At 44.5% G+C, this 21,426-nt stretch overlaps 1 protein-coding gene across 3 annotated transcripts in view; it reads left to right on the top strand.

Annotated features, from left to right (window-relative positions):
* CORO2A (coronin 2A) overlaps positions 1–20,533 on the top strand; it is a 65,057-nt gene extending 44,524 nt beyond the window's left edge. For all 3 annotated transcript variants that reach the window (XM_085041954.1, XM_085041955.1, XM_085041956.1), the window contains exons 4-12: positions 817–963; positions 1,464–1,643; positions 2,450–2,566; positions 4,896–5,000; positions 5,352–5,448; positions 7,264–7,376; positions 8,455–8,545; positions 9,952–10,223; positions 12,086–20,533. In XM_085041954.1, the coding sequence (XP_084898080.1) occupies positions 817–963; positions 1,464–1,643; positions 2,450–2,566; positions 4,896–5,000; positions 5,352–5,448; positions 7,264–7,376; positions 8,455–8,545; positions 9,952–10,223; positions 12,086–12,217 (1,254 nt within the window). In that variant the 3' untranslated portion in view covers positions 12,218–20,533. The remainder of the gene's footprint in view (positions 1–816; positions 964–1,463; positions 1,644–2,449; positions 2,567–4,895; positions 5,001–5,351; positions 5,449–7,263; positions 7,377–8,454; positions 8,546–9,951; positions 10,224–12,085) is intronic.
* Positions 20,534–21,426: the final 893 nt, after the last annotated feature.

The raw sequence follows: 21,426 nt of genomic DNA, 5'->3' as shown, positions 1-21,426 counted from the left end.
GAAAGACTTACTTGATACCCTTGTAGGTTCAGCCCTCTTGCAGGTGTCCTCTCTTGCCTTCTTCCACCAGAGGAGGACAGAGCATTTTTGTCTTCATGCAGCATCCTTCTAGAAGATGTAGGTGGACCTATTATGAGACAGTCCCAGTGCTGATTGACTTCAGTGTGGTGCTGCCCAGTCTGTCTGCTCAGGGTGTCTGCTTTGAGGCCACCTGCATGGTGTTCTGTGTACTCTGACAAAATGGCTGTGTCCTTTGCAAAGTGTTCAGCACCAGCACAGCTTTCTGTGAGATGAACATTACTATAGCTGCCTGACCAGAGGAATTCTCAGGTCTTTCACCAGATAGTGTTGAATGGATCCTCAGGACCAGGATGAAGAGGGTCAGAAGAGCAGGAGAGGATTGAGCTTGGATCAATTGCTGCTACAATATCATAGAATCTTAGAATTATAATATCTTTTAGGACTCAGACTTGCTTGCTTCTGCTCAAAGTTTGTTAGTAGGCAAGGTCTTCAAGATCTGTGGTTTACTTCTTACCCTTGGGAATAACTTTTTATAATTGTGCTGACAGCTTAGCCAGGTCTAAGGGTTGGATTGCCCAGTTTAAAAAAAACAAAACCCTGGTGGGACTGCTGTCATAAAGAGGAGTCTTCAGGTCCACAGAAGATACAAATGACAAGGACTAATATTCAAAAAAGCCAGGCAAATTCCTATTCACTACAAAGGGAATAATAATTCCAAGGCAGTAATTGGTACTGGTAAATTCCAAATTAGCTTCTTCTCAGAAATCTGACAAAAACCCATCCTGTGCCAATCAGGTTAAAATCTGGGAAATCCCCAATCAGTTGCCAAATAGAAACATCAGTCCGAAGAAAGAACTTCGTGGGCATACTCGAAGAGTGGATCTGATTGAGTGGCATCCCACAGCTAATAACATCCTCTTCAGCTCTGGCTATGACTACAAGGTATGTCTGTGCTCCTGAGACACCCTGTTTGCTGGGGTGTTTTGAAATTTGTTTTAATTTCAAGCTGTAAAATGATACTAAAGAGTTGGGAAATTCAGGGGGAGATTCCACAGCGACCCAAAGGCAAAAGGATATTGCTGCTAGTTCAAAGGGACTGGCTCGTTTTCCAGTCTTGATAAATTTCAGTCTACTCTGCACTTCTCATTTACTGAATTGGATACAGTAGGCAATGCCGTCCACTTTTTTTTGTGCTAGTGCACTGATGTTGTCTATTTCCTTGTATAAAATGTGGTTGCAAAGGAAATGAAAATATTGGGCATTCTGAACTGACACTGATACATTGTTGTTAGTATCAGGAAATATTTTAAGGGCTGGAGAACAATCAATTATCATGGAAAGACCTATACAGATTGAGAACAGGGGATGAAGTGAATAGAGTACACTAAGTCCCTGGTGTGTGAAGCAGCAAAGGGCTGATTTTTCTTATTAATTTTCTCCAGATAATGATCTGGAATCTTGACCTCAAGGATGCTGTCCTTTCAAAGCCGGTGAAGATTCTTGATGCCCACAAGGATGTGGTCCTCTCCATGTCATTCAACACAGATGGCAGTCTCCTTGCCACAACTTGCAGGGACAAGAAGATACGTGTGATAGACCCTCGTGCTGGAACAGTCGTACAGGTAGGTTGGGTTCAGAGATTTATAGTCCAGCTGATCTCACCTCTTGGAGTGTTCGCTCTCCTGGGTAGCTTCATTACCATAAAAGATGATGCATCTGTGCCCTGCATTCCTCAGGCATTATCCGGTGCTATTGCCTCCAACTTTCCGTGGAACATTTGCTGTCATTGTTGAAAACAGGGATTTTGCATCTTGATACCATGTTCCTTGCTCCCTGAAACCTTACTTAGATTGCCTGATTTTCATTGCTGCCTCCCACAGCCTTCTGAGGGACATCACGGTGAGAGCAGGTGAACAGGTGGATGCAAGTGTACACTTGTCTCAATGATTAGTGCTGTTCTTGCCTGAATTTTGTTGGCAAGGTGAAGCTGGGTGCATTTTGTAGCTATGTGAACAGGTTTGTGTGTGCAGAAAGTCCTGCCTGCAACTACTAGAGACTGCTCTCTTGCAAATATGTGAATCCATATTCAGGGAGGTGAGACAGGCTCAGCTGGCCAGAGCATGGTGCTGATAACACCAAGATTGTGGGTTCAATCCCTGTAGGGGCCGTTCACTTAAGAGGTGGACTTGATGATCCTTCTGTGTCCCTTTCAACTCAGAATATTCTGTGATCTGTATTTGGGCTTTTGGGAATGATCTTGAAGAGTTTAGGCTGCTTTTTTGGGATGCCTATGAAATCCTGCTCACTGTAGTTCAGCTGGGCTGAGCAGATCTTTCAGATGTGAATGAATGAGAGTTGTCATGTAACATGAAACGTGTCTATGCAACAGGTGGTGTCTTACTCATGCAATATCCTTTCTCTTCCACAGGAAGCAAGCTACAGGTCTCACAGAGCCAATAAGGTCTTATTCCTTGGAAACATGAAAAAGTTGTTCTCTACTGGAATGTCTTGTTGGAATAACAGGCAAATTGCATTGTGGGATCAAGTGAGTTGGACCAAAAATCTTAACTGTACCAGCTTCAGTTTTCTCTCTCTTGCTGTCACTTTAACTTTTCCACCTGCTGCATATACAAGAATTGATTTATGACAGCAAATCAGAAGTGATCTGTCAAACTCCTGAGGAGTAATAGATAGGGCCAGTCTGCCCAGCCTCGGCAGCTGGGTTTTTTATTTTTTATTTTTTATTTTTAAGGTTAGGGTTATCACCTTAACTGCTGTGAGAGCTAACTGAGTTTCTGAAGAAGTTTTCAACATAGAAGCCTATGAGAACAAAGAGAATGCTGTGCCCATGTCCTGGTTTTCGCTGGGATAGATTTAATTTTCTTCCTAATAGTTGGCATAAGGCTGTGTTTTGGATTTAGTATTGAAAGCACGCTGATATTTGGGGTGTTGCTAAGTAGTGCTTACCCTAAGTCAAAGATTTTTCAGTGTCTCATGCTCTGCCAGTGTGCAGGTGCACGAGAAACCGGGAGGGAGGATATCCAGGACAGCTGATCTGAACTGGCCAAAGGGATATTCTATACCATAGAACGTCATGCTCAACTGGGGGGAGTTGGCCAGGAGCCATGGATTGCTACTCAGGGACTGGTTGGGCATTGGTCAGCAAGTGGTGAGTGGTTGTGTCGTGCATCACTTATTTTTCTTGAGTTTTATTCCTCTCTCCCTTTTGTTTTTCATTACAATTGTTATTGTTTTATATTTTGGGTTTTTTTCCCCATTATGGAACTGTTCTTATCTCAACCATGGGTTCACCTTTTTCTGATTCTCTTCCCCATCGCACCAAGGGGAAGTGAGCAAGTGGCTGTGTGGTACTTAGTTGCTGACTGAGGTTAAACCACAACAGCCCACTACATGAAGAAATTGTTCAAGGGACCTATGTGGTTGCTGTAGCTCAAACTGAAAAGTGGCTCTTACTGGTCTTCCTGGCAAACTGGTCCTGGTGCTGGAAAGAGAAATGAGCTCTAGACACAGCCTACTCAGATGAAGCCCTCAATGAAGAAAAGTGTGTCGGGTGTTTTTGATTTCCAATGATTCCTGCCGGTAGAGTATTGAGGTAGAGCTTAATTGGTCATTTCCAAGACATGATCTCCTGTCAGGATGGCTGCTAGCCTTATGAAACCCTGCTCTCATCTACCCCTCTCATATGCGGTGAGACGTTTTTACTTTGTCAGCATCTAAATGCGTCCCTCTGCATCAACCACCATGCAGCACAATCTTCTGTCTCTTTGTAGTTCTGTCACTCTTTGTTTCCAGACAAAGCTGGTAGACCAGGCCTATGATTGGCTATGTTTTGGCTATGTCTGGACATGGCTTCTGTGCGTTTGTGAGAGGCAAAGCACTGTGCTGCTGTCTGAATGCTTTCTACAATACTGAGCAGTGCTGTGACACATCATGGGTGTCACGTCAGGGTTTCACATGCTTGGTTTAAGAACACAGTGGGAAGGTCTGTGAGGCAAGGTATGTAAAGCCTCCTTAGGAACAGGGATGGGCACAGGACCTGTCCAGCAAGCATCTTTCTCAGGTCCACATCCACCTATGCCATCTTTGCATGTAAACAGAAGCTCTGGTTTCCTGGAGCCTGCAGCTGGTCACTTCTGCAGGACAAAATGTGCATTAATCCTATGCTAAATAGATGTTTATGCAAGAATCTCCACATGAGCAGCCAGGGGACACCATAGTCTGCCCTGTCAGTCCTCCCAAAATCACTCCCTTCAGCAGTGCAGGCATAGCTTTGTACAAGATGTGCCAGCCTTGCATATGGAGTGGTGTGCTGTGTCCTCCTACATGGCTTACCTGCAAAAGGCCAGTGGGAGGTTCTGTCCTTGCAACAGGCACCTCCCCACTGTGCAGTGCTGAGCCTGCTTGGCTGATGCAGTCTGCTGTTGTGGGTGGGGCACCGTTGTGGAGGTATTGCCTTGACTAAAGGGTTTGAGAGAGCACGAGTAAAATTCAGTGTGAATTTTACACCAGCCATGGACGTGTACCCTGAAGGTCCCTTCATCTCCTGGGGTCTGGTGGCCCACATAGAGGCAGGCAATATTCCTTATCATGTCTATCCTGAAATGTCATCAGATGCCTGAGGTGTTACAGTGGTAGGAGCTGACGTCTTGCCCTCAGTCAAGGCCTGGGACAGAGCACCCATTTCACACCCACACAGCTTTGCAGCAGTCTGTGCATGGCCCCCTGCTCAGGGCTGTGGGTCGTTATAGGGCTGTGTTCACATGCCATGGCCAGCTGGGTTTCAGGCAGGTGTCCCAGACTTGAGGTGACTGACAGGTGATTGCAGCTGACTCTTTTTCCTGTGTCCTGCCCAGAATGACCTTTCTGTGCCTTTACTGGAGGAGGATCTGGATGGCTCCTCAGGAGTACTGTTTCCCGTCTATGACCCTGACACTCACATGCTTTATGTGGTGGGAAAGGTAAGTGCTTTCCACATCAGCAAGTGTGGGCCTATTTGATTCTGCTCTCAGCCTGTGTTGTGACAACCTGAAGTCAAAGATGCTCCTGAAGCATGTCAACCTAGGGATATGAGCAGATGGGATGGGGCCAGAGGGTACTGCAGCATTAGGCCACAATTTACCATATTTACAGATGTACAATGTTTGTGGTGGAGAGGGAAACAGCTGGGTCCTAACCTTCCCTTACAGGGATTTGAGGGTAAACATTTGGTTCATTTTTGGTCCTGCATGGCTTCTTGGAGCCAGGAATTCTTCTCAGGCTCTCATGCTGAATGGCAGAGACTGGCTGATGTTGATTTTCTTTGCCTTTAGGGTGACGGGAACATACGGTACTATGAGATAAGCCCTGAGAAACCATACCTAAACTACCTGATGGAATATCGTTCCCACTTACCCCAGAAGGGAATTGGTGAGTGACAGCATGTCTCATGTTACAAGAGGATTGTGGCTGCTTTATTTTAGAGGCTACTAGAGTCTGGGACTACCCAAAATATTATTTAGAGAAGAGAATGGGTCAGATTCCTCCACTGAGGTTTACAGACACTTACAGTCAACTTGGCCCAGCTCAGCCATATATAACAGGTGTATTACAGAGTCAGAGCTTGGACAGGGCCCTTCTGACCAGCAGAGCATGGGCTGGGCAGTTTTACCAGTCCCTGCTGCATCTCCTCTCACATACCTGTCAACATGGAAAGGAGGATAGTCTGAATTTAAAGATGGACAATGCTCCTTGCCATTTGTCAATCTGCTTCAAGATTTTTGGCATTGTACTCTATTTCCATTGTTTCCACTCTTGAGATTTCTCTGGTAACAGATGCTTCACATCTTAATGCCTTCAGTCTTTATTGCTTATCTACCTTCTTTTTTACTAACATTTCCTATTTAGAAATAGATCTACTGTGATTAGGTCACCTCTCCTCCTTTGGAGACCCTTCTTATTAACCTGTCTGCATACTATCCACTGTTTAATTCATTCAAACTACACAATTTAGCTTTCAGCCCTCAGACCTTATTGTTAGCCCTTTCTTGAACCTTCTCTGGTCTACTCTATAAGTCATATTCCTCTACAGACTGACATGTTTCTAGGAGCATTAACACCCCTCCACACTACCTGTGGACACCCTTGCTCTTACAGGACATTGCTACAGATAGTTACTGAATTTTGTGCTTGCAGGTCTCCTTCAGAAAAAATTAAAAGGAATAAATTATTTAAAACTTGACTGTAAGGATCTCTTCATTATTCAGTTTTTAGAATCCTTCCAGTATAATAGTCCTTCCATCCTTATTTCTTGTCATAGCCTCTTGAAAAATAATCCCATGAGAAGGAAGTATACAAATGTTTTTAAAAGGCCTAGGTCAATCATGTCTACTTCCCTAACCTGCATTGTTCAGCTAATCAAGCATACTGCTAAGGTTACTGCACAACACTTCCTTTTCAAAACAAAATATTACCAAAACAAAATACTGTGTAGAGGAGTGGAGTTTAGATTCACTTTTAGATGAATGCGTAATGTAAGGAACAAGAGTCCTTCCCATAGAATCTACTGCTTAATGAAGTGTGGTACTGGGTATTAGTAGAAAGCTAAGCTTGGGCACCTTGAAGCAAGGTCTACAACCCTAGGGAATCTCTTTTGTTAAGGAAATTGACATGGGTATAACCTTTGGACTGTACAAGCTAATGGGAGAGAAATCCTCCGAGGTTATCAGACACTTAGGGACCTTGCATGGTTTGACCAGTCCCTAAAACACAAATGGACAGAATAGATGTTCACACCCTTCTCATACTCATTTCTCTTTTGGAACAGCACTGGCAGGGAGGATACTGGGCTGGAAGGTATTTCAGCCATATATAGCTATTCTGGTGTTGTTTAGGTGTCCTGAAATCCCTTCCTGGTGATCCTGATACTCCAATCCTGTGGCATCACCTGCCAATTCCGCTCTGTTCTGGTCACTCTATTTGGAGCTCATTAGAATGAATAAGGAACAGGAGGCTTAGTATGAAAACCACACACCCTGTATGTAACAACATGGTCTGACAGAAAAAATATTATTTAGTCTTGTCATTTGTGCCATTGAGTCAGTTTTGGATGCAGACTACAAACCATGCTGATGTGGTGCTGATGCTATGACTCCTTTCATTGTTTCATGACCCTTTTCCCATGGCTGATGACACTAACTTTCCTAGGGAGATTTATACTCCATCTATTTCATGCTCTTCCCTCAGGAATAATGCCAAAGAGAGGTCTTGATGTGGCAGCTTGTGAAATTTTCCGTTTCTACAAGCTGATTCCAACTAAAAGCCTGATTGAGCCCATCTCCATGATTGTGCCTCGACGGGTAAGTCAGCCTGAGGTCATGTTCATATCTGATGCAAATATCAGTGGAAAAATGAGGGCACTGCCCCCCCTCTGTGACTCTTGGGGGCAGGTAGAACACAAGATTTTCTTTCTCCTGGCATGGGGTACATAGCTGGCCAGTTTCTGGGGCAGCCCTGCCAACAAACTCTATCTGGGTAACTCAAGAGTAACTCAAGGTTCTGTTTAATGTCTGACTTTCTAAGACATGCTCCCAGGTCTGCTAGCTGTCTATAAACTTCTGCAATAGAATCTGTTTGCCATAATGACGAGAGAGAGAGGGGTTGGAGTTAATGTTGGGTGACAGGAAAATCTCCTTGTGGAAGGAAGAAGAATCACCCTGGCAAAAGAGGAACTATGAATTCATGGGTCTCTACCCTTTGGGTGGAGTTGTGTTCCACACAGTTCTTCTGCAGCATGCACCCGTTGCACTGAGGGTGATGGAGAAGTAAGTCTGATATCATTAGAGAATGAAACAGGCCTTGAATCTGTAGCTTGCCAAGCAAGGTAGCTCCTATGTGACTGTGTGAGCATAGGTACATGGGAAATGTCAGCACTGTGCGCTCTACTTCTTGAAAATAGAGTATGAAAAGACAGTATGAGTTCCTTGAATTCAGAGATGCACCAGAACTAATGCTCATTACAATTCCCAGCCAGGCATGTTCCTCCAACTTTATCTCCTTGGCCAGTTTCTGTCAGTTGACGATCAGCTGATGCTTTGTGACTTGTGTCTGTCTTTCGTATCCACATATTCACCCTCAGAAACATGATTTCATGAGAGTTGGGTTAGCCTTTGTCAACCTCCCCCAGGTCTGAAGACTTTACTTTAATTCCTGACTGTCAGGAATTAAATTAGGCCTTCAGGTGCAGTTTTCCTGAGTTGGAGTGAGGAGCAGAGAGATTCAGAGCAGGTAAAAAGACTTTAGGTCCATGCCAGTGAGTGCTTATGACACTCCCTGTGCTGAAATGGAACAAACTCGTTTCTCCACCACAATCCAGTATGACCTCTTTAAGCCAAAACCTCACTGACATAGTTACTCTGGACATTTGTTTCCTTGCAGTCGGAATCATACCAGGAAGACATCTACCCCTTGACTGCGGCAGCCCAGCCAGCACTGACAGCAGTTCAATGGCTGTATGGAATTAACAAAGGTCAGCACATGGGGAGCTCCCCAGCCCTTCAGGTCCCCAGGGCTTGGGTAAGCTGCTGCCAGCTCTCTGGCCTGTTACCTGCCAGAGAAGGAGGAAACAAGGAAAAGGAGAGACACAATAAGTACGGCTGGAAGCTAAAATAACTTGGTGGCTGTGAATTCTGGAAGCTACTCCGGTCAAGTGCCTCCATGTTGATCTCTGCAGGTTGTTTGAATGAATTGCTTACGGCTGATTTCTGGGGGTGTGTGTTGGCTTTGCTTGGCCCAGTTTTTATTAGTGGGGGGCCACAAAAAATGGCTCCTTTGTGAAGTGTCTGGAAGCTTTCACCATGTCCAGCAGAGGCAATCTCTGGTGGCTCTGAAGATGATGGACATGCTGCTGGGCCAACACTGGGGCAATTAGAGATGTTGGTTACACCTCTGTGAAAACATATTTAAGAAGAAATCAAAACAATGTGAGCACACACTTCTTTTTAGTTAGAGGAGGAGGAGGAGGAGATGGTGAGAATATGTGAGGGAAAACAACATGAAGACACCAAGGTCAGTGAAGAAGGAGAAGGAGGAGGTGCTCCTGGTGCCAGAGCCAACAGTCCTTTGCTGGCCGTGGTGATGGCCATTGTGGAGCAGGTTGTCCCGCTGCAGCCCATGGGGTCCATAGGGGATGCAGAGATGCACCCACAGCCCGAGGGGAGGTGCCCATGCCAGAGCAGGTGGATGCCTGGAGGAGGCTGTGACCCAGTGGGAGTCCCAGTGGAGAGAGAGGCCTTGCTCCTGAGATGGAACAGCCTGGCCTCAGAGGCCTGCACCCCGTGGACAAAGGGACCCAAATTGCAGCAGTTTTGGGAGGACTGTCTGCCCGTGGGAGGAGGCTCACGCTGTGGCAGGTTCAGGCAGGCTGCTGCTCGTGAGATTTGGGCTCACTCTGGAGGGGTTTGCAGGGATCTGTCTCCTGTGGGAGAGACCCCATGGCAAGGCAGAGGATGACTCCTCTCCCTGAGCAGCAGAAGAAGACCTCAGTGATGAACTGACCAACCCCCACACCTTGTCCCCTGTGCTGCTGGTGGGGAGGAGGGAGGGGGTGAGCAGAGAAACGGTGTCTTTAAGAGCTTTATTTTACTTCTCATTGTCTTCCTCTGACTCTGTTAGGTTAGCAGTAAATCACTTTGCAACTTTAAGATCATCCTGTTTTTCCCTCAGTGTGTCTTCTCCCAGTGCCTTGTCTCAACTCATGAGCCCTTTGTGTGTTAACCTTTTTCCCCTCTCCTCTGTGCAGCTGTGGGAAGGGAGAGCAGAAAGAGCAGATATCATAGGTGCCTGGCATTTGATCAGGGTCAAACCACAACATTGTAACCCTTGACCTTGTGGTTTGCCAGTGCTAACTTGTCTCCTCTCTCCTTCCCTCCCTAGGGCCTGTCTTGGTATCCTTAAAACCAGGCTCTGGACCTGTGCACTCCCTACCACAGTTTCTTGAGGCAGAGTCACTAATGGAAACTAGTGACATGAGCCAACAACAGGGAGGGGGAAGAAAGATGACACTGGACAACGAGGGGGACCCAAGAGAGATCAGAGAAGGCATCAAAATGCTGAAAGTGGGAGAGAAATTGCCAGAAAATGAGGAAATGTGCCTCTCCAACAGCTCTGATGTATTTGAGCGTCCACCACCAAATAGTGAAAATGAGGTATGAATGTCTGGTGTGAAGTGTTGGGGCCAGGGGGGAAGCCCAAAGCCAGATGACAAAAAGATGCCATTCATACGGTGGCAATTCGGGGAGGGGGTTATATGAAGATCTGTGCAAGTTCTTTGTGAGGGCAAAAGCTCTGCCTGCCCTGGCTGCTTCATGGGAAGCAGAAATAGGGCCCAGTAGCAACCCAGCTGAGGGGGTCTGGAACGGAGGGGGCAGTCAGTGTTCTTGCTTTCTAGGCATTCTTGTGGCACAGACCTACCTGCTTGGTGGCTAGCTGGGGACAAGGAGGTCCTTGTGACTTCCAGGTTCTGGAGAAGAGAAGGGGCTTTATGCAGGATAACGCTTCGATGAGAGTTGCAGTTATCAAGCCCCATGAGGCAGCAGGGATTTCTTGAAAGGAGTGGGTGTGCCCCTCTTTCATCCATGTAGTCGTAATTGCCTGACTGTATGGTGGACCCTGACACGAAACGGGGCTGCTTCTGCCCCTGCCTCAGCAGCTCACTGCTGAGGGACACCTTGATAGTGTAGTGCCATTGAGATTAGCTGCTGGCTGCAGCATGCAGCTGGGAAGGGCTCTAGAAAAGGTCCTGGCAGCTCCATGATCTGTCTTTAGTCATGGACAACCAGCTCTCTGTATAGTAATCAAAGCTCGCAGAGTGGTACATCTCTGTGGCTCCCATCATTGTGTCAGACTCCCATCATTGGTAGCTCAGGGGCAATTTCAACTACATGCAGTGTGTTTACTTTTAGGAACTCTGGAATAATTTACTTGTCGTACCTGTGCCGAGGTCCCCTTTTCATCTCTGCAAAATTTTAGCATCTGCACCCTTGATAGGGGAGGAATTTCCATGTCTGACTTTTCCTGTAGCTTGAAAAAAGGTATTTTTCTACATGCTTCTGATCTGGCACCCCAAGGTTACAGAAGCAGCCCTTGCATACCTGGCTACTCTGATGTGTGCATAGTGAAAGACTATGCTAGTCCCAACTGGAAGAAGAAAAAGAACTTGCCCAAGGTCAGAAGAGGAAATGTGGCAAACCCAGGAATTTAGACTCCAAATACTCTCTGTGAAACACCTGCAGTCACAGCCAAATCTAGTGGACAACAGAACCACTGCTGATGTTGTGTATTGGTTGAAGGCCTTCTTCTTAGATGTTTCTCTTAGAAATGATGAGACAGCTCTGGTGGCATTGTGTGCTAGTTTGGAAGCAAACCAGCAGAGGAATTAACCCCACACAAGTATATTGTGAGAGTCTCCAAGTCAGAGCTACAATTTAACAGGAAAAATGAAAATAAAGGCAATAATACAGAAACACCACTTTAAACTGACAGAGTCAGAATACAACCTCCCACCGTGTTGGTCAGGGTGATAGCAGTCCAGTTAAATAGTAGCTGTAGTCCTCTTGGAGTGATGGATGTGATCTGATTGAAGTGGCGATCTGGAAGAAAGGTCTGGTTGGTCTTTGGAGGTCCAGTGGTGACTCTCGAGCTCTTCTCCTCTGGGAATCCAGTGGAAGAAGTGTAGTAGTGTTTGAAAAGTCCAGTTTATATTCAGGTAGGAGTGTTCAGTTCCTCCCCTCTGGGCAGAGCATCTCACAATGGGATGATGTAATCTTATGAGTCACTCCCAGAGACCTTGATGGCCCATGAGCAGAGATAGCCCCCTGGAGCATGTTATCAGGGCTGAGTCCTGCTGAAGATAAAGAGCACTGCCCCACTTGTTCTTAACAGGTGATTATGAAGATGGTAATAGAATACCTATTTTTTGGTTACACCTTCCATATAACTTAAAACACATTGTCAGGTTAAATCTGTGTTTTCTTAGTGTAAAGGAAGTAAAATATGTGTTTTCTTACAGCTTTTGCAGATGTATTACCGGCAAAGGGAAGAAATCTATCGACTACGTGAGTTGATAAACCAGAGAGATGTCCAAATTAAACAGCTGGAGCTGGAGCTCAAAAACTGCCGCACGGACACGAGCAATTACTGAGGGTGCTGGCCTGCAGCTCTTTGCACCCCTGGAAACTGGGGGAGACTCCAGTTCCCACAGATAACTCCCCCTAGGTTTTTTACTGGGGGTAAAATTGATATTTCAGGCAGCATGGACTTCCCTGGCTTGTGGTGGTCACCTTTCCCTAATCATCACCACACAGTTTTTGATGGATTTACTGTGCTTCTTCAGGCTCCCCTTGCTTGCCTGCTCACCAATGTCAGAGGCTTGTGTGTTAATGATAGAGAGAGACGTTGGAAAATTTTGCTCTTCTGGTCCTGGAGAAGCTACATGTTAAGCTCTAGGAGCAACCTGTTTTGCTGCCCCTCCACATGACAGGAGGATGTCAGACTGAAGGCAGCTGCCAGTTTCTTTTTTCAGCCTGGGACCCAGGGATTTGGCTCCTGTGGCTGCTGTCCTCTTGCCCAGGGAGCCCATTCTGCTGAGCTTCAAAGGCACCTCTAGCTCCAAAGTGATCCTCAAGCACCCCTCTCACCTCTCAGCCTGGCCCTGCGCCCAGGTGGTTAGGCAAAGCCGTGGCTGCCCTGACCTAGTGCTGGGGATAGTCCCGCTCTGAGTGGGAGGCTGCACTAGGGGTGGCACTTTTGTGATAGGTAGAGTCAGTGTTGGAGGTCCTATGTTAAAAGGGTGATGATATGGGCTAGTTTTCACCAGAGGAGCTGCAGAGTCTCTGTGTCCTGTCAGTCAGTGGCCTTCTTTCTCTCCTTCTGCCAAAGACCAGCTGCAATCAACTGGGGGTCATCAGAGAAATGAGGACAACATTTAAAGTTGCACAGTGTTGACAGTGGGGGAATTTGCCAAAAGGGTTTAAAAGGATGAGCAGGGAGTTGGACCCCCAACCCACTGCAGACCTTTCAGCAATGGTGCTAGAAATGTGTCAACCACAGTAAGTTCACAGGGCCGTGGTCAGTCATGAACAGCCCTCCAGGCTTGTTGGAATATTGCTTGTCCTTATGCCTGCAGCTGCTGCTTTCTTAGCTTTCAGATGCCATCACCTTGTCCCACTCCTGCAGCCATCTACAGCTGCAGGTTCCCTTGTGCCAGCTGTGTTGTCCAGCTCCTTGTATTCTCCCAGGCTGCTCAACCTCCCCATTCCCTGTGGCCACACTCATCTGTGCCCTTCAGCACCAGCTCTCTGGCTTGATGCTGGACCTTATGGAGATGTCTTAAACCCAAGCAGAGCAAACAAGCACTGTTTAACCTGTAACTGTACACTTCTTTGTGGCACATAGAAATCACAGATTAACTAGGTCCAGGGGATATGTCTAGGACACATCCTTGTCACCAGATGTGTTTTATTGGCTTCATTTTTTTTTTGGCTTATTTTTTCATACAAAATAAATTATTTAAATTATTTCCAAGGCAAAGTATTTTTTTTCAGGGGATTTTTACATCCTCTTGAGGACTATTTCATGTTATTCTGTGACAGACTAGTGTAGAGAATGGTTGGCCACTGTGGTTCTTATCCTAGGGTTGTGTTGATTTCAGCATTTCTGGAAAAGAAGTTGCTTTCATTTAGGCTTTGGTGAGACTATTTAATCAAAACTTCTTTTTTTAGACAGTATGCCTGTAAAAGTATGGACTGTGAAATGTATTTCAATTTGGAGCTTAACTGCAACCACTAATCTTTCACACGAAAAAAACCTCGAGGAAATGGAGTTATGCGTTCATGATCTGTGCCTAAATAGTCTTGAGTGATCATTCTACCAGTTTCTAAAACTCCTAAAAGCTTTGTAAAAGAGAATTAAACATGGGGATAAAAACCGTGCAATGAAAAAAGTATAATTACTGAATAATAAATATATTTAGAGTTCTACTTTTTGATACATGTAAGATTGTTGTTTTATTATTGTATTGTTGAAGTGACTGAAACTTAAACTGAATCAAGGTCAGAGAGGAGTGTCACCTACTGTCTCTTTTGCTTTTGTCAAGCTGTGGCCTTACATTAGTAGGTAGGTTGTACACAGTCTTATGCAGATGGGCCTATCTTTCCATCTTTCCCAGTTGCCCTTGATGCCACAAAGGGGTGGCCATTTCAAACTGTTCTGTGCTAAATTGCTGTGTATGTTGTCTTGAGAAAACTCAGCCCTGCTGGAGATGCGTTCTGTGTGGTGAGGTGTTTCCTGCTCTCTTGCAGTCCTGGCTCTTCTCTTATGCAATACACTGATCAGGTTCTTTTAGATGTTCCACATGAAGTAGGTTTAATGTATTATTACCAAATTTACTTATTTAAAGGTGTAGTGTTAGGTGGGATTTTGGCTTAGCTGACTGAAGCAGCATGGACAATATAAGCACAATAAAGCAGCGGCAACCTCCAGCTAGATCACAATACAAGTGAAATTCCTATTGCGATCACTGTCATGATGCTGAGTATCTCCAAGAACCAGGAAGAAATGCATGGGCTGAAGCCAGCTCAAGTCTGTAGCTTGCTTCAAAGCTCATTTTGTTGTTTTTCTTTTGTTTTGCTTTGCTCTGATTCCCATGGGCTGGGTAGCTGTGCTGGAAATCTGAAGAACCATCGCCTGCACTCATGTCCTCTCAGGTGTCTTTCACTGTAGGGGTTTGTCGATCTGTCACAGCTTTGGACATGGAAATGTTCATGGCTGCATTCAAGATGTAACTTTAATGTTTTTTGTAGCATATTTTAGGGCAGTGTAAGGAGCAAAAATGGTGGAAGTTGCTGGAGGAAGACTTTGCTGGGAACTTTTTGCACCAGCCATGTTATCAGGGCGCTGTAACCTCCTGGACTCTTGGTGTTGTAAGGAAGCTTGTGCTGGCAAGAGTGTCTGGGCAGGCACTGTTTCCCTCCTCAGGGGCTTGTACAGTCTCACTGCTCTGAGCAAAGCCTAGAAGAAGGCAGCAGCAGGCAGATTAGTGTGGGAGGCAGAGGAAGAGCATGCAGTGCCTTTGTGACTGTGGGATAATGGCCACAAAGAGAGAGGAAAACACAGCCCTGCAGTGTTAACTTGCCTGCTGGATTTAAAGCCACGCTTCACACCTTCACCCTCTACTCCAGGCCAGCTGTCAACTGCAGAATAAAACCTAAAAAATAGTTGTCATTCTCATTTTATTTCTCATCTTGGAAGGCTGTACCCTTTGTGTGCCCAAGGAGCTGCAAGCAGAAGAGAACATGGATATGATACCGCCTCATTTGCCCTGCAGTGGGAAGCAGCCGGTCACCCTTGTTGACCTTGAGCTGGGTAACATCCATCCCTAGCACAGGGTGGCTACAAGCTGCAGGGGGGTACTGAAGTGAAGTTGCAGTAACAGGAATTGCCTCTTGGACATGCTGCAGCACCATTTCAGAGCAGGATCTCTGAGCTTGTGCTGGAGCCACTGCAGTCTGTCCACAACTTGTCTGTGCTGGACATCCCAGAACTGGGCTTTGCACTCCTTACCTGTGGCCTCAGCAGCACTGAGGGTAAGGGAAGGACAAATTCCCCTGAGCCTCTCTCAATAAACTTCTAAATAAAGCTGAGGATACTGTTGGTAATTTTCACAACAAGCCAGTGTTGCTGGCTCAAGCTCAGCTTACTGTCCAGTAGGTCCTCAGAGAACTCTGCAAAGCTGCTTGTCAGCTGCACAACTCCCCAGCATGTGCTGGTACGTGCAGCTTCGTCTCAAATGCAGGACTTTGCAGTTGTCCTTGCTGTGCTTCATCACATCCCTCCCTGCCTAGCTTTGCATTTCTCATGTTGAGGTTCCCCCAAAGTGCAGCACAAATGTCTGCTGCACCTTTCACTCCTCCCACTTTTATATACTCTGCAAACTCACTTGAGTCTGCACTGTCCCATCCTGCAGGTCACTAAGGGAGAGGCTCGACAGCTTTGGATTTGTTTTGTAAATAGTTTTTGTTTTCCTGCTCAAAAATCCAGGCTGACTACTCCTGAGCACCTTCTGATTCTTCATGCCTTTGGAAATGCTCTCCAGGAGGATTTTCTCCAACATCTTCCAAGGGATTGCATGAGACTGTAGTTCATTCATCTTCCTTACATGGTTAGATGGCAGGGCTGAGAGTCACTCATTTGCAACCTTTCCCACTCACCTCCACCTTTCAAAGAACATTGAGAGTGCCCTTGCAATGCCACCAGACTTCGCCTCCCTCAGCACACTTGGGTCAAACCCATCTGGCCCCACAAACCTGTGTACATACAGGGTGGTGCAGTATACCTTAACCTGGTCTTCCCTATTCTGATTCTCCCTAATCTGGTGTACAGCAGGTATCTACTTACCTATCTCAACGATATCTGTTTTTCTCAGCTAGTTTTCCCTCTCCTTAGAACGAGGTTAGATTCTTCAGATTCTCACCATGGCTACTGTGCTCATGGGAATCAGAAGTCTGCTATGAACAGCAGCTGTCCAACCTGTGGTTCATGCACAATTTCTTCTGGGTCCTCTTTGAGCACAATGGAGAAAACCAGTTGGGTGGTCATGCTGTTCAGCAATGCCCCTCGAGCCTGCTAGCTACACTTTATAATTCTCAGGTCAATCCTGGCGGTATCTTTGGTACACATGAGAAAAAGCAGCACTGTATAGTAAAGAACCAGATGAACCTTGGTAGCCTCTGCACAATCTTCTCAACAAAAGCCCCAGACAAGCAGCAAACCTCCCTAAATGATAAATCTGATCAGCAGTTTTGGGGCTTCTGATCTGTGTAGTGGAGCACAGTGTCCTCTAACTACCACTTGTCACTTCCTTCCACTTGTTCTGAGTGGCTCCCGTGCACCTAGGAAACCCCTTTCTGTTGGTCCTGACAAGGTTGGGACTGAAGCTATGTGGTTAGAAACACCATGCTTAAAATTCTGCACCTCTGAGTTACTGGCAATTACTTCTTCTGTCAGCAAAGTAAGTTCTCCTGAATAAGATCTTTGTGCAGAACTACAGGAAAAAGGTTTCTGAATTTAATTTTCTGTGTCATAACATGGCAAACAATATGCCCAGTTCTTTTCAAATCACTGTGAAAAAATGATGCACAGTAATCTAAGATTAACCCTAACCCTAACCCTAACCAATACATACAGAAAGTATGTTTAATATGTCCATTGAGATTTGTGTGGCAGCTTCTTTGGGAAGATTTAAGTGAAACTCTTCTCAAACACTACTTTCATGAGCAAGGACATAAGTTGCTTTGTCCCAGCTGGAAAAGTGATGGAAGTAGCAGCATTTACAAGCAGCTGCAAGATAAGGAACTGATTTTACTTTCTGTTGCACCTGAAAATGCTTGAAATGGATTCAAGGGAGGGACTGTAAGGTACTGATGTGTTTCTAAGGCTCAGACACTCTGATTTGAGGTGTGTCGCACAGTTTTCTGCACCCATAAATTTTGTATACTCATAAACCCCCAATTGCTTTTGGTGGTGGTTAAAAGTGCAAATCTTCTCAAGCTACATACACGTTTAGGTGAGTGAAGCACACTGAAAAAGTGGGCAGATGAGAATGCTTGCCCTTTATCCTTGAAGAGTGCTGAAAAAAGATATAGTTGCTGTATCACAAAATATTTTTAGTTGGAAAGGACTCACAAGGATCTCTGAGTCCAGCTCATAAGTGAATGGCCCATCAAGGGGTCAAACCCTTTCTGTTTTTAGGGCCACGGAAGTGAATTATAGCAGCTCATACTCAGGTTTTTACAGTGCTTTTGTCCCTGACCTTTATGCCTAGAGTGTTACCAGAATTCTTTAGGAGGTCTCTGAAAGTGAGAAAAAATGGCTTAAAAAAATTGTAAAGCCACAATGAGAATCAGATGCAGTCAGTGGAAGCGTATATAATAAAGAATGAAGAAACCTTAGTTTTAGTTCAGCTGATCACTAGAAAGGAGCAAATCACTGTGTTCATGGTTTGTGAAAGCATATTTCATGTTATAGTGATGGACCTGGCGTCTGAGATCCTTTCATAAAATGAACATACAAATAAACACCTGACTCACAACATGTGCTTCTCTCCTCATTGGAAGGCAAATGTGGCAGAATTGTTTGGCTATTCATTTAAATTCAGTACCAGAAAGGAGCAGGTCAGTATATTAACTATTAAGCTGTTTCAGCGACTTAAAAGTGGTCATGTTGCTGTAGAAGCTGTTCCTCTCACAGGACCATTTTAGCTGCATTTCTTCTTTGTATGTGTGGAGAGGAATTTTTTATTACTTACCACAGCAGCAAGCATTGGGTTACTAATTTTGAGAGTAAGCGGCACTTAGAATAGTATCTTTTGGACATCAGAGTACAACAACCATCACCCAGTTCCCTGGTAAAACTCATTATGTTTTATTGCACTCAATTATCAAACCAGCCAAGCGCAGAAGAAATGGAAATTAAGCATATCAGTCTTTTCTGCCTGTCTTACTGGAGTCTGCCCAGCCTCTGGGCAAGTTTTCTAAAACGCTGGGAGCACTCAAAGTTCACAGAGTGTTGAATAAAATTTTCTGATATTTAAGACAGACTAATTTTCTGTATTACACCTCCAGAGTTGGACTTGGGAGCAACAGCTGTGACTCTCCACACCTCCATGTGAAGCTCCGCAGTCGCGCCCCTTTCATTGGGGCTCTAGTTTCAAAGAGAGGGGGCTTTATGCAACTTCTATTCAGGGAAATTTTGGTCTAGAGTAACAGTTGCCATGGTTCAAATACAGGTCCTGTCCTGCAGAGACCATCAGGTTTCTCAGACTCTCCTTGCCAGACAAGGCAAGAATCTGTGGAGGTCTGTGAAGCAAGGCTTGCAGTGGGAACTTTCCTGGAAGTGTTGTTCCAGAGGAGAGTTTGATACCATTTGTTCTCAAGATTGACTCAGCACCTGCCATTTGTCTCCAGCTGCAGGTAACTCTGAATGTTTCAGCTCTTCAATACTTAGCTGTACTGGACTGCTTTTCACAGAAAAAACCTTTTGAGAGAAAAAAAGTTAGTTTCAGGTGCTTGTGCCACGTTGCAGATTTGCTTCCTAATGTTTTGCTCAAGTTGGGGCTGACAATTGGTGTCTTTGAGGGCATGTTTTGTTCTGCAAGTCTGGGGTCTTGAGATTTTTTTTTGCCTTACTTCCCCTATCCACTGTCTCTTCTTCCAGTGGGTTGGGTACTTTTTAAGAAAAATCTGGTATGTAGTTGATCTTTGGTTATGTTATTGATCCTCAGGTCCAAAAGCACAAGACCTTGAATTAAACACTTGTTTAAAATAAATTCCTCCTTCCAGATTGGTGATTTGTACCACTTTTGTAAAAACCCTGAGAGTTTGGGAATCAATGCATTCCAGAGAATTTATGTTTCACTATCAAAATGGTGACAGATCCTTACTTACATCTGTTGCAGCTATCAGTGCCTTCAGCTGAAATTGAATGCAAAGCCCCACAATCCAATACTTCATTGATTTCTACAGCTCTCTTCCTTTATGTGCTTGACTTCTTTGTGTATAGACCTTAAGGGTTTTTGTGTTACTGTAGTGGTGTTCAATTAGGGGAAGAAAACCCAAACCTTCAGTAAACATTAACCGGAATTCCATTCTGCAGAGATTTCTCTGCCCTAAATGTAGCATTGCCTCAGTCCAGAAGAGGGAACTATTGTTTCGTGTATGGCAAGTCCAAGTAAATTGTTTAGAGCATATTCTAACATGAAGATGAAAAGATGAAAATGGTCTTCTCTAGTGTCAATAAACAATGAAGTGTGAAAATGGAGATATTTAGAGGCTTTAACAAAACAACAAAATATCAGAGCATGTAATTGCTCTATCTTTGCTTTTAGAGTATTCTTACAATGGTGATTTATATAAAAATGTATAAGCTTAATTGAACTATTTACCACAGAATTGGAGCACCTGAGATCCCACTCATTTTCTGACATGTGAAATAAATTATATTAATTAAGTTACTTTGGTAATGTACCTGCGTTTAATTTGATTTTATGTTAAGTGCATGAGCCTTTCTGGGGAACAATAAAAGCCCTATTAAAAAATGAATCTCTTCATTTGCAGTTTTCTGCTATAAACCATTGCCATAAATCAGAAAGGAGGAGTGTTTTCCTTCTCACCAAAATTTGCTTAAGTGAATACTAAGTGAATACATCTAAGTATTTCAAAGTTAGATGTCGTAAATACCTCAGTTTCTTTAAGAATCACTTATTGGGAATAATTCTATAGTTATAGTTGTATTATTCAGTTCTTGTAAGCACACATGGAGATAATTTAACAGCCAGTGCCCTTGTAGCTAATGTTTGTCTGTGGAGAAGGGGCTTCTTTCTTACATCTGCTCAGTGATGATGGTATGTTTCCACTGTTTTTAGCCTTTGTGTTCAACATTAAATAAAGCATTTCTATCCCAACATATTGTACATGTTCCTGTTTATCATGCATAAAATCATGCAAATGAGTGCCAAGTAACAAGTGAAGGTGCAACATGAAGTCATTAAAATGCTATCAACTTGTTTGGACCCACGACTGGGTATATGATTTACAACTGAGAGTATGAGAGAATTGTACCTTAACTGTTTTCAGGACAATGTGTGGACATGTCCTAAGTGTGGCCTCCCTAGAACACGTACCTAGTACATGAGAGCAAGTCTGCAGAACTGTTAGCACTGATCCTAGCTAGCATCTGTGTTTAGGTTTGAATAGAAACTGCAGGGCTACCTTAAGTTGCCAATTAATGATTTGTCAGTCAAACCACAGCAGTATTCTCACTGCAACTACTAATCAACAAGGGAATGTATGCAGACTGATAAAACCAGCCCTGTGGCTTTGTCTTAGTCCTGCTGTGGTGTTGCCTGATGCTGACAGCTATTTTGTATGACTTTCTCTGCTCTCTTACAAAGCCATCACTGGTTCATCTTGCTGACAAAGGGCAAAAATCGATGAAACATATTTAAGTATAGCTATCTGGGAGATGACACCGCAGAATGACTTGTAGTTACCACCAATAAGCTAAATGTGTTTCTTAGGTGAATCCACATAAAAGCAGCTGGACACAGTTTCATATGTTGTGTGCCAACACTGCACTTTGCAGTAGAGCTAAAGCAGTTTTTAGTCTGAATCTGGGAAGAAATATGTTTCACCAGTTATAATGAGTTTTTTCTCACTCTTTTTGCATTTCCTAAGTAATGGAATCTATTTTGCATGGTTTGGTCTTTAGTTCATCTCCTTCTTCATCAGTCCTTTTGTCTTCCCACTGACTTTTAAATTTTTTCTAGGAATAGTGACAGAGTAGCAAGACAACTAT

The sequence above is a fragment of the Lichenostomus cassidix genome, chromosome Z (assembly GCF_008360975.1).
Source record: "Lichenostomus cassidix isolate B80296 chromosome Z, HeHo_3.0, whole genome shotgun sequence".
NCBI lineage: Eukaryota > Metazoa > Chordata > Aves > Passeriformes > Meliphagidae > Lichenostomus > Lichenostomus cassidix.
Note: the sequence above shows the minus strand (reverse complement) of the source record. Positions and strands in the feature narration are given on the sequence as shown.